This window comes from Penicillium longicatenatum (assembly GCF_028827895.1).
Source record: "Penicillium longicatenatum strain IBT 33135 chromosome Unknown contig_7_segment0_segment0, whole genome shotgun sequence".
Taxonomy (NCBI): domain Eukaryota; kingdom Fungi; phylum Ascomycota; class Eurotiomycetes; order Eurotiales; family Aspergillaceae; genus Penicillium; species Penicillium longicatenatum.
In genome coordinates this window covers 2,244,663-2,256,789 of record NW_026643124.1, presented here as the reverse complement: position 1 = coordinate 2,256,789, position 12,127 = coordinate 2,244,663, and the positions used below count along the sequence as shown (strand labels likewise).

Sequence of the window (12,127 nt, the reverse complement as noted above, 5' to 3'; positions counted from 1 at the left end):
ATTCATGCATAGTATTGCATCGAATTTGACAAAGATCTATTGAAAATTTTCCGGATTATCATTAATCGATTGGCGTCTGTAGAACACTCAACATCCTATCCCCGCAAACTTTAGATTAGTTTTGTTTCCCGGAGATGTCAAAACAATACATGTCGAGGTGCTCGTGCTTACCTTCTAAGACCTTCTCTTAAAGTGTTTTCGTCTTGCGAGAATACCAAACGAAACCATCCAAGATCCTTCCCGTGTTCCTCTCCGGGATGAAGGAAAACACCCGCATCGACGAGCTTCTGCGCCAAAGCAAATTCTTGTTCCTGAGCTGGGGAACCGTCATTTGAGAGGAAAGGCGAAAGATTGACGTAGACGAAGAAGCCCGCGTTCCTAGAGATAGCTTGTAAGAATGCAAAATCACAAAGAATCATGGAAAAACTAAGAAATAGGACTCACCCTCCCTTAGCGTAATCGATGCCTCCTTGTTCCAGGATGGAGGTAACCAGCCGATAACCCGCTGCTAGACTTTCCCGTGATTTAGCTGTAAAGCTTGACACGAAGTCTTGGTCATCAAGGATGGTAGTCCCAATGGTAATGGCAGCTTGGGAGGCACTATGTAGTCGCAGAATCATTTTGCATGCTTGAACAAGTTGCTGGCTCTGAGTTATCAAGAAGCCAAGATGCAGACCACCAGATGCAAAATCCTAGACTGAATTAGGTCTGCTGTACACTCATCAGAAGGATAAGATTACCTTGCTGAATCCATACAAAACATGGACAAGATTGGGGTCGATTATTTCCTTGAGGTCTAACGCTAGAATCGAAGTGAACGGTACGGCGTCAAAATCACCGGAATCAAAGACACACGAGGCGTAGACTTCGTCGCTGATGAGATGGATGTTGTTTTTATCACAGAAGCGGGCGATTGCTTTTAACGTATCCGCTGGATAGCATCGTCCTATTCATGCATATGAGCAAGCTCGTCTTCCACTTCAATCAACCAAAAGCCTTACCAACAGGGTTGTTTGGATTAACGATAAGCACAGCGCGAATCCTCACCCCTCGCTCATTAGCCTCCTGAAAGGCTTGCTCATATTTCTCCACCGATGTTGGAGCGAAGGCCTCATCAATTGTTGTATCAGCATATACAATCTCAACACCTGCTTCAACGCCATAGTCCAGCTCGAATCGACCATATACTGGTCGACTGACAAGAATAGCTTCCCCACGCTCAGCCAGATTGTAACCAAGCATGTTACCTAAGGAAGTAGGGGACTCAGCAACAAAGACATGCTCGGGCACGATAGGTGTATAAGCTCCCAAGACTTTATTCAGATGGGCAGCAGCGATGGCAGGTAATCGCGCATTTATAGTTGCGGTGGAGCGGTAACTGATCGAATCTGTGGTGAAGACAACCTTTTCATTGATGTACTTGGCGATTTCTTCTCTCATCGGTCTCTGTTCTAGTGTAAGATATATGTATATCTTCGAAAGAGCTTGTACTCACGTTCTCCGCCAATCCAAAGGAGATTAGTCCCGTAGGATTGGTATCGGCATCATAGGTCGGTGTAGGGGTGAATCGCCATGGACGTCCCAGCTCAGTGACATTTTTGAGGGCTCGAGAAGATATCATATTGAGATAAAGAGAGTTTTTCAAAAGTGCAGAAAATGTTATAGAAGATCTCCCTGCGTATGTGACGGCGACGATGCAAAGAAGCGGTGTCAATATTTGGGACGTTTAAATTGCTCAAATCTTCTCAGTCGCGCAAATTATCTGGCTGGTAAGCGGAAGCTAATGTACCTCAAAATGCGCTAATGAACTGGATTCACGCCTAATGGCCTTCCTGACTTCTTGGAACTCCGACCTTTTGGTGGTGTTAACGGAAGGAGTGCCTGGACGTTGAGGCGAGTTCCCCACTTAGATGGGGACCGCGGGGGTGATTCAGTAAGAGCTTACGAAGGATCTGATGCTGACGCCGGGAAAAGGAGAAAGAAATTTGGAGATAAGTATGTATTTGGACAAGGAGGTTCTTTTGAAATAGAAACGCCAACCGCTATGCTCGATTCCTTATAGTAATGTACACCTACCTAGAAAGGTAGAATTTAGGTGGACCCCACTCCAGCTCAACTATACTGATGCCTTGTGCGAGGCCTCTTGCGCTTGTCAGCCTTCAGCTTCTCTGCAATGAAGTTCCAACATTCAATCGGTCTTCGGCCTCCGATATATTCACCTTTGGGTGAAAATACCTCAACTTGAGGATATGTTGAGGGCTCATCCTCGGAACCGCGCTTGTTGCGGACTTGGATGCTCACTTCGATCCATCCACAGCCCTCGATGAGGATATCAGCGGCCATCACACGATAGGGCAGATAAGGTACCGGGATTCCCTTATCTTTGACAGCCTTGGCAATAGAGGTAGGAAGGTTGGAAGCGGTGATGTCCCACTGCAAATCGAACTTGCCGGCAGAAGCGATAGTGCTGCCCGTTCCTTCCACCATTAGAACCTTACCCCGATAGGGCTGTTGCTCGGCCTGTATCTCGATTGCCTTTGCTGTGTTCGTAACATGAGATTCAATGGGCACGAACGTGGCAGCCATCACGGTGTCCTCGGGATTCACAGCAGAGATGCGTACCAAACCACCGCCGAGAAGGAGAGATTGGCCGGGCTTGAGAGTGCATCGCTCTGGCTTTACACGCTTTGTCATGATCAGATCGCGTTTGTGCTCATCGCGAACGTGGTCTTCCAGCTCGCTGCGTTCCATACCAGGCAAATCGATCATTTCACCCCGTCCGCGTCCAAATGGAATACGAATAGGCGACACTGTCGTGCCAGGCAAAGAAGACACAACTGGAAGAACCGGGTATAAACCTTCACGAGGGGCAGGCGGAAGGAGACCATCGGAGTTCACAGGGGTTGCCTGTTGCTGGTTTGAAATTTCCCTTTCTCGTTTTTCCATCCACTCGGCCATATTCTCTAGCCTGCGAGAGTCCTTGGGGAAACAGGCCTCGATGAAGCTGCTCTTGCCCACATTCGCTTTACCAACGACCCAGATACCCCCACCGTGCTCCCGAATCTCATCCTTAACTTGCTTGGTCCACCAACCTCGGTGTGCGCTAATCATGTGAACGTTTCCTAGCCGGACATCTTTCCCTGCCCTTCCCAAGGCATTGCGAAGGATTGAACGGATATATTCCATTTTAGAATCCACCTGTTCTTTCGTAGCTGCCAACAGATCCGATCGTGTAATGATGAAACTGATCGTAGGCATTTTCTGACCATGATGATACTTCTCAGTAGAAGACCGTCGGTTCCGCGAGCGCTGTTCCTGAGCGAAAAGTGCCCAATGAATGCGGGGAACCAGAGACATGGGAAAATCAGCTGCATCCAGGATGTGGTATACTCGGTTATGCTTATGAGGTGACTCATTGATATATTCTCGGATGGAAAGGATGGTTGGCTTGGGCGACGAAACAGCCTTATTGTGATGTATAAGATCATGGCAGCGATCGCAAATCTGGGTGTTCCGATCTGGTGACTCGAGAGCCCGAGCTGAAGGGGAGACGGAAGCATTTTCGGAGACAGAGATATCGTCAGAGACAGGTATATCGTCAGAGATAGAGGTGTTTTCAGTGACAGGGATGTTGGTTTCTAGCAAAGCACCTTTTTGGTTTTCAATTAGTCAAATAGCAGACATGCGAGTTTAGATGGCATACCTTCTGTTGGCACGGGCGCCGTTGATTCTTCCGCAGCAGTCTGTTCCGGCAAAGAGTCACTGACAGGCTTCTCTTGTTCGATGATACCATCTGCCAATTCAATCGGCTCTGTATTGGTTATCACCGCATTTTCTTTATCGGCTGCCCCTTTGTGAGAGGCGATTAGCTTTCGGGTCTGCTTGCGATTCCCGCCATAGTACCCTGGCTCATCCGGCTCGATTGTCTGCGTAAAAGCACCACATCCAGGGCAGCATACTGGAAGGACTTCGGCCAGCTCCTCAGCAGTCACTTCTTTGCGTTGGATAGGCGTGGTTGAAAATAATCGGCGGGAATTTGGCATTTGCGTCGTGATACTGCCGCAGCTGATTTGCCACGGTGCGGTCCGTAGGAGGGGAGGGACTGTCATTTTTAGAAGGGGAGTGCCTGGCTTTGGATGCCATCGCAGCGATCCAAGCCGCAAGGCTCGCGATATCGCCCCTCTAGAGCAAGGTGACATGGTGGATGTGCAAGTTTGCGGAGTTCGCGCGGAGCTTTTTTTTATCGGGCCAGTTATCAGTAGCGTGCTGTTCTCCGCCTGCCGTATAACGAATTAGATACAAGCTTAGCCAATTAGGAACATTCTACTGTATTTCCTAGTAATTTGTATTTTTTATTATTATTATTAATTGTCAAACAAATTGGACTAGTGATCAATTGAAGCCTCGAAATGGCATTTGGAACAATAAAGTATTGACATTGAAAAAACTGCGCTGAAAACCGCATATGCTGGAACCGGGGAAACGCCATCATAATCCATAAGAAGCCAATTTTTGATATTTAAGCCCGTGCTTTGCCTTTGCCCTTGCCCTGAACCTCTGGCTCCTCCTCTTCCTCGGAATCGCTCATGAAGTCGTCATCGTCATCAAATCCAATGAAACGACGAGGAGCAGACTTCTGGGCGGGTGCAGAGGGTCCAGCAGCGCTTGAGGAAACGGCATTTTCGTCGTCTTCCTCATCCTCATCGGAGCTAGATGAGTCCATGTGATCACTGCCCTCACTGGCACTGGTACTCGAGCCACCTAGAATTGCATCGCGAAGATTGTCGGTCCAGGAACCATCCTTCATAGCCAATAAAACAGCCTCGCGCGCCTTTTCATTCATTTCTTCCTTATCGTCCATCCACTGACCATCGATCTTCTCCTTTCCGCCACCACTCTTAAGCTCATCCTGGCGCTTCTCTGCTAACTCCACCACGGCCTGCCATCGTTGACGACGCTCTTCCTTCTCTTTCTTGTCCATCTCGGGCTTGACCGCGAGGTATTCGGCGAGTGACTTGGCCTCAGCCACGGTACGGAGACGGCGTCCATCGAGGTTACGACTGGAGCTGTTGTTATCGCCTTGGTTGCGCTTGCGTTTGCTGGACATACGACCACCGGCGGCACGAAGCTGAGATCCAAAACCACCCTTACCACCGCACATGGGGACGGAGAGGCGAATAGGGAGGAGGTTTGAGGCCACGGACGCGCCATCGCGAATGATCAAGGACTGCAAGGAGTCGGTACATGGAGTAATTTGCTTGTTGTTGGTTGTTGTAAGGATGAGAGAATGCAAAGACAGCGACGACGGAAGGTATGAGGCGACTTTCTCCGTTAGGTCCGAGATGCTGGAGGTTGATGGCAGCGAGAACGAAAGGGTGGACGGCAGCGACAGGCCGGGAAAAGACGAAAGCAAGATGTTCACATTTGACGACGCCATTTTAAATGAAGTGTTGAGAATGGAACTTCACTGAGTGAGATATATGACAGTTGACGGCAAGGATCGTAGAGGCGCAGCGATAAGATCGACGAGGCTGGACTTAAGCATAAGGGTCATGTGACTATGCACAGGTGACTCATCATTTACTGTCACGCATAAATCAAGGTGTGTCATGTGACTAGGGCGGTAGCCCTAGCGAGGTCCCCGAAAGAGCAATATCGCACTTTTCTTCGTAGCGGAGCTCCACTCTCTAACCTTTTAAATCACCCATCTGTTCTTTGTCAAAGCGATTCCACGAATTGCGCCAGGAACTCGCGACAATGTAAGATTGCGCCCCAATGCTTTTGAATATGGATAATGACTGACAATTCCCCAGGCTTATCCCTAAGGACGACCGCAAGAAGATCCACGAGTACCTCTTCCGCGGTATGTGACAACACCCTCGCCGGCGCTCTGACCTCGAATCGACGGTTTTGCGAAAGAGCGAAAATGATTCTGTGACAAGTTACTGACTTCATCTCTATAGAGGGTGTGCTCGTGGCCAAGAAGGACTACAACCTTCCCAAGCACGGTGACATTGACACCAAGAACCTTTACGTACGAATCCCCATGCATGCAGGCGACCCTTGAATATATTTACTAATGCCCCTCGTTTACAGGTCATCAAGGCTCTTCAGTCTCTGGACTCCCGCGGTTTCGTCAAGACCCGCTTCTCGTGGCAGTACTACTACTACACCCTCACCCCCGAGGGTCTCGACTACCTGCGCGAGTGGCTCCACCTCCCCGCTGAGGTTGTCCCTGCTACCCACATCAAGCAGCAGCGTTCCCACGCTCCTCCCCGCGGTATGATGGGCGGTGAGGACCGTGAGCGCCGTCCCCGTGCTCCCCGTGAGGGTGGCCGCGAGGGTGGTTACCGCCGCCGCGAGGAGGGTGGTAAGGAGGGTGGTGCCCCCGGCGAGTTCGCTCCTTCCTTCCGTGGCGGTTTCGGCCGTGGCCGTGGTGCTCCCCAGTAAGGGATAGGCCCTGGTGTCCTGTCATCCTCTGCTCGGTCATCCTAGGGACAGATGCGGCCAGTCCTCGGTTTGGAGTAGGACCTCCAGAAATGGAGTGTTCCTGAAACGAACTGATGCTAGACGCATCTTTTTACGACCTCTCGTTTCTGAGACTTATGGATACAGGAAATTAAAAAAAAGCGGAAACGATGTCACTGGCTTAATGATTTAGCTAGATTATTCAATGGCAAAATCATGATTCGGTGCCAATCTTGTTCATAGTAGAATCGTAGTTTCTCTTTTGTAGTCACTTGGTAGGTAATATTCTGTTTTGTGTACTTCTAGTTCTGGGTGAATCGCTTTCGATCGTATCGTACCACAGCTTGCAGGATAACAGACGCCCCAGTTGCACAATCATCCGCAGAGCAAAACTCCTCCGGATGATGGCTCAGACCATCTTTACACGGAACAAAGATCATACTAGTCGGCACTCGCTTGGAAGTGAAGACACTATCATGACCTGCACCACTCATGATAGTCCTCACTAAGGACTTGGTGTCTGCCACAGGCGCATCCGCTACGACAGCATGGGCAGACTCCTGGACACAATCAATGCAGTCCTCATGAAACTTGACAGCAGGCGAGTCAAAGTCAAGCGTCCATTCGACACGGCAAGGCTTTCCAATACCAGCGCCTTCTGCGGCAGCAATAGCATCAAAATCGCTACGAAGCTGGTTCTCGACCTCGAGCACCAAAGCACTTTCAGGTCCACGAATATCCAAGCTGAAGCTGACAGTTCCAGGGACGGTGTTTACACTTCCAGGCTTAGCCTCAATGATACCAACGCTAGCGAGACAGCCTTTAGATGCAGCGACTTCTCTTGCACGAACCATCATCTGAGCAAATGCATACAATGCGTCTGCACGGTGTTCAAATGCAGTCGTTCCTGTGTGTGTGTCTCGTCCGATCACATTCAACCGGAACCAGCGATAGGCCTGCACTGCAGTGACCACTCCAACTCTTTGGCCAGCTGAAACCAGATGAGGCCCTTGTTCAATGTGCACTTCGAAGTGAGCTGCCATTGGCGTGGTTTTATATGAACAGGGCACGCTGCCGAGGTAGCCGATCTTCTTGAGGGCACTCTTCATAGTTTCGGGAGCTGAGCTGGCTGTTGGCAGCGAAGCTACTGTGGGTACTTCCTTGAGCTCGTGAGCCTGGGATAGCGAAATGAACTCTGCCCAGACGCCAGACGAAATCATGCTGATGGGGAACCGGGCTCCTTCTTCGCTATTGAAGTGTTAGCAAATATCTAACATATAATATTTGAGTCCACTATCGTACTTAGTCCAATTAACGACACCTACACCTCCCTCGGTTTCCAGGCCCAACTCGTCCATCCTCTTGATCGCTTCCACGCCTGACAAAACTCCCAGAATGCCATCATAACGGCCTCCTGTAGGCTGTGTATCCAAGTGACTGCCGATGAAAGTAGCTGGCACATCTGTCCTCCGACCCGGACGCACTGCGAAGATGTTGCCCATCTCGTCGATGGTAATCTGACACTTGAGGTCTTTCATAGTTCGAATGAACCAGTCCCGGACGCTCTTGTCCTCTTCAGACAGGGCAAGGCGCTGCATTCCAGTATCTGTTGATCCTCTGTAGAGACACAAAATCCACAATTAGCAAAGTATGTACTAATCCGCGTTGTTGAAGATTGAGTCGTGGAAAGCTCGTGCTCGTAGAGCTACAAAAATACTCACTCTCCCCAGCGAATTCCAGATCCCCATTGACATGACTCATGTAGGTCATTTGCAAGTCTCTCCTTGTTTGCTCTCAAAGCTGATACCTCAGCCTCGGACAATGCTGTCGTCAACATGGCGCGGTATACTGTTGTCGAGAAGGGGTTGTAGAGATGCGGAGAAAACAGTTTTTTGGTTGGTGACACGAGCCGACTCGTTCTCAGGGTCGTACGTAAAGCTTGCGCTGCAGCCATAGCGAAACGTAGATGATATTTATAATTCCAAAATCCAATGTTGTTGTCATTGATAAGAAGCGGGGAATAGCGGACAAAGTCCGCCCTTGATAGCATCTGCCGACATGCCGATATACATGCCCCACAATGGGGTACTTGAGGAGGCATCTCCATTGTTGTAATTCTGAGGGTTAGATCCATCAACCCATAGACCTATTGTCACATACTGGGATCAGGAAGGTATCATGGCACTCTACGAAGATGTTATGTGGAGTATTACAAGATGCTGGAGAAAAGCATCTTGATGTATTCGACGACTTTCCACAATTTGACTCCCGATTGGGATGCCATTGAATCCTCAAAAATACCTTGAAGTCATGTTCTACTCGCGTTTCTGTTGATAAATTCAACATCTTGGTGGGGCTTGTACGACAAGCACATCTTGTCGTGGGATTACTCAATCTTAAAAATGACCTCCCTTTCAAACTCACCCACCTGAAAGGACTCCTGCAATCCCGAAATGGTGGGAGACAGGGGCTTGTTCCCTGGTCCCGCTTATTGTCTCTCTCCATATGCTCAATGCTCATATGATTGATGTTTTGCCTCTCTTAACTTCCTCTCATGGTACCCACGTAGCTCCTATCACTTTGCCTCTGGCCTGTATCAGCACGCACGTGCTGATAACTGATATTCCTAATGTTATGAGCATTCTGCTCTATTAGCCTTTTGGCAACCGAAATTGTGGGTCATATCGAAGCTATAGACTATAGTATTCGAAGCTAATATGCTCCGGTATAGATGAGCTGCACACACCAAGCGCATGTGTCTCCAACGCGAACTGAATAACATACACTGAACCGTTGGTTCTCAAATACTAGCATGGTGCAAGATGCCTTTCCCACACAAACGGGCGATTTCCAATTTGCTCTCATCTCGTCCAATCATGTTGTTTGGTGTCCATAACACGTGACGGAGACGGACGAACGATTGCGGACGAACAAGTCAGAGCAGTCTGAGCAGTCTGGGAATCTGAACTTCAAAAAAATCAAAGGCAAAATGGTGTCCCTTGGAACCGTGCAAAAGAACAATTCCAGCTTGATGGACTTCGGTCCAAATCTCGTGGCTGTGTTTGGTAAACCAAGCTCCACTCCTATCCGGTCATGATCTCTACGCATTGTCAGAGAGCAAATTGATAAAAAAAAGCTGACATGAATGCTTGCAGTGGGCGGAACCAGCGGGATAGGAGAAGCAACAGCTCGTGCATTTGTACGAGACACTGAATCATCCCGGGTCTACCTTGTCGGGCGCAACGAGACCCAAGCTTCTAAAATCATTGAGGAGCTCCGCCAAATCAACCCAGATGGTCAGATTAGCTTCGTGAAATGCGAAGCTGCGCATCTGCACAGTGTCGATGAAGCATGCAAGTTAATTCAGGAAAAGGAAGAAAAGGTGAACTTGCTTTTTATGACAGCCGGCATGATGACGACGAAGGGCCGAGATGGTATTCACTGCATATCCTATACACAGTACGGGGGTTGACTAATTTCCTATCTAGAGACCGAGGAAGGACTGGATAAAAAGTTCAGTCTCCACTATTACTCCCGAGCGCGTTTCGCTCTGAATTTACTGCCGCAGTTGAGCAGGGCTGCGACTGCCAATAACTCAGGTAAACAAGGCCTAGGCAACAACTTGTCGCGTGTTGTGTCCGTCCTATCACCCGGTGATGAAATTTCTCTTCATCTAGACGACCTGGATCTGAAGACCCACTACTCACTCCGCAACTGCGCTGGACATGCTACCACCATGAACAGCCTGCTCATGCAGGAGCTCGCTGCGGCCCACCCTGCAACTAGTTTCATCCATGCCTATCCTGGTGGCGTGAAGACAGGCCTCATGCGAGATTTCCACCCGATCACTCAGATGGCGATCAATGCGTTGGCCGTCTTTGCCAAACCGTGGATGGTGCCTTTGAAGGAGAGCGGCGAGCGACATCTGTATGCATCGACTAGTCCACAATACCCGCCCCAAGGCTCCGGCTCCGGCGACGTGGCAATCGGGGCTGATGGCAAGCCCGGGAGCGGGGCGTATCTCTTGAGCTGGGATGGCTCAATCACAGGCAATAAGAAAGTTCTTGAGGCGGCACGCCAGAATGGAACGGGCAAGTTAGTGTGGAAGCACACTCTGGAGATGTTCTCGTCGATCTGTGGCAAGTGATCGACGTCACCTTTGCTCACCAACTCCACTCAAACGCTTAATATTTCGGTCTAGGGTTGTTTCATCATTGAAATGAAGTATGAATCCATCCTTGAGTAATCTAAATAGTATATAATTCAGATAGTCCCCGTTGCGATGCTTCAAATACCAAATCACGTGCATTCGCCTCTGGAACGGTAATCTTGGGAAGGCACGGATGGATCCATGGATGAAGAGTGCGTATTTCTGAAATCCCTATTTCCATTACAGTCTTCGGATAATCTGTGCATCCGGGGTTCAGCAACACAGCGTTTAATGGATCGAAGTAGATTTTTCAGAGGCAAAATCGGACTTTTCTCTTCCGAACAGATAAAATATCGCCTTATGCGCCCTGCTGTGATCTGTCCAGCCAGACTGAAGAGTCTTGCTGCGGATTCGAGCGCAGGACAACATCGATTGAAACTCATCCACAACCCAACCCCTTGACTCACACACTCGCCACCATGTTTGAGGACTTCTCCTTTTCTTCGCCCTCCTCACGGCCTACCCGGTTAGCGCTTAATACAGAAGACCGCCTCATGATAGACGGCGACAGCAATCTGATCTCACCACTTTCATCTCGCTGCCCGTCGCCGACATCGCACCGCTTCCGCACACTCTCTCGATCCCGGTCTTCATACTTTCGATCCCAACAACAACCACCGACATCTGTGCCCTTCCCTTACGAATCAAAGCGTCTATCCATCGCAACATTGACACAAAAACTTCACGAACATACCCTCCAAACACCAAATGGCGAGTCCTTCCCGGACCGGACTCGGTTCAATGATGGACCCCGACGATCCGGCCAGTACGCTGGTTACGTCCTGACACCACCAGACACAGACCACGACGACGATGGTCTCCTCTCCTCGCCATCATTATGCTCAAACCCAAGTCCTACCTCTATCCCCCCAGATTTTCCTCCGCTAGACGGTCCAGACTACCCACATCCACAGCCAGACCTCCTCAGCATCCGCAGCCAACGGCAGCAGATCTCCCAGTTGCAATGTAACCAGGGAGATATCGATTCTGTCCGCCGCGCAACCGATGATGCATTCGGCTCTATTCCTTGTGAAGACGAATGCCACCCCAGCTCTTTACCGCCACGTCCCTCGCCACGACGGCGAGCTCTCACGCAGCACCGTAGTAGATTTGGGCCTGCGGAGTCGCTGGAGGCACGGGGGAGACGGAAGAGTAGCTCGGGTGCTATACATTCACATCGGATTGAAAAGAGTCATTATCCTTCTTCTGCGGGGGAGGGATGCGTCTAAGCGCAATGAACAGGGCCTTAGGCGGAAGAGTATGGTTACTGCGGCGCTGGCGTCTGTAGCCGAAAAGCCTTGAGCACGTCATGGCTAGGCTCATTTGACTTCGTTGTATATACTTCAAATTGATACCCGTTTATAGACTTGATTGGCTTTCTTTCGACTGCCTGCTCAGCTCAACTGTCTTCTATCAGTTTTGTTGCGGAATATAAATCTGCAACTGTTG

General features: G+C 49.6%; 7 protein-coding genes across 7 annotated transcripts; 3 read left to right on the top strand and 4 right to left on the bottom strand.

Annotated features, from left to right (window-relative positions):
• Window positions 1–2: 2 nt before the first annotated feature.
• Window positions 3–1,621, bottom strand: N7484_011106 (uncharacterized protein; the record flags this gene model as incomplete). The annotated part of the gene is made up of 6 exons (XM_057121493.1): window positions 3–36; window positions 172–378; window positions 445–692; window positions 741–946; window positions 1,002–1,446; window positions 1,496–1,621. The coding sequence occupies 6 exons, from the start codon at window positions 1,619–1,621 to the stop codon at window positions 3–5; spliced, it is 1,266 nt and encodes a 421-aa protein (XP_056967247.1).
• Window positions 1,622–2,112: 491 nt separating this feature from the next.
• Window positions 2,113–4,199, bottom strand: N7484_011105 (uncharacterized protein; the record flags this gene model as incomplete). The annotated part of the gene is made up of 2 exons (XM_057121492.1): window positions 2,113–3,650; window positions 3,704–4,199. 2 exons carry the CDS (start codon window positions 4,197–4,199, stop codon window positions 2,113–2,115), a joined length of 2,034 nt encoding a protein of 677 aa, XP_056967246.1.
• A 320-nt stretch (window positions 4,200–4,519) lies between these two features.
• Window positions 4,520–5,437, bottom strand: N7484_011104 (telomere maintenance SDE2 family protein; the record flags this gene model as incomplete). Its single annotated transcript, XM_057121491.1, has 1 exon — window positions 4,520–5,437. One exon carries the CDS (start codon window positions 5,435–5,437, stop codon window positions 4,520–4,522), a length of 918 nt encoding a protein of 305 aa, XP_056967245.1.
• A 263-nt stretch (window positions 5,438–5,700) lies between these two features.
• Window positions 5,701–6,534, top strand: N7484_011103 (40S ribosomal protein eS10; the record flags this gene model as incomplete). Its single annotated transcript, XM_057121490.1, has 4 exons — window positions 5,701–5,759; window positions 5,814–5,863; window positions 5,964–6,034; window positions 6,097–6,534. Coding segments are annotated over 4 exons (534 nt in total), but the record flags the coding sequence as incomplete, so codon positions are not given.
• A 236-nt stretch (window positions 6,535–6,770) lies between these two features.
• N7484_011102 (M20 family metallo-hydrolase) lies at window positions 6,771–8,305 on the bottom strand (the record flags this gene model as incomplete). The annotated part of the gene is made up of 3 exons (XM_057121489.1): window positions 6,771–7,716; window positions 7,771–8,085; window positions 8,190–8,305. The coding sequence occupies 3 exons, from the start codon at window positions 8,303–8,305 to the stop codon at window positions 6,771–6,773; spliced, it is 1,377 nt and encodes a 458-aa protein (XP_056967243.1).
• Window positions 8,306–9,457: 1,152 nt separating this feature from the next.
• Window positions 9,458–10,615, top strand: N7484_011101 (uncharacterized protein; the record flags this gene model as incomplete). Its single annotated transcript, XM_057121488.1, has 3 exons — window positions 9,458–9,533; window positions 9,624–9,902; window positions 9,957–10,615. The coding sequence occupies 3 exons, from the start codon at window positions 9,458–9,460 to the stop codon at window positions 10,613–10,615; spliced, it is 1,014 nt and encodes a 337-aa protein (XP_056967242.1).
• A 482-nt stretch (window positions 10,616–11,097) lies between these two features.
• Window positions 11,098–11,907, top strand: N7484_011100 (uncharacterized protein; the record flags this gene model as incomplete). The annotated part of the gene is made up of 1 exon (XM_057121487.1): window positions 11,098–11,907. One exon carries the CDS (start codon window positions 11,098–11,100, stop codon window positions 11,905–11,907), a length of 810 nt encoding a protein of 269 aa, XP_056967241.1.
• Between the last annotated feature and the right edge of the window lie 220 nt (window positions 11,908–12,127).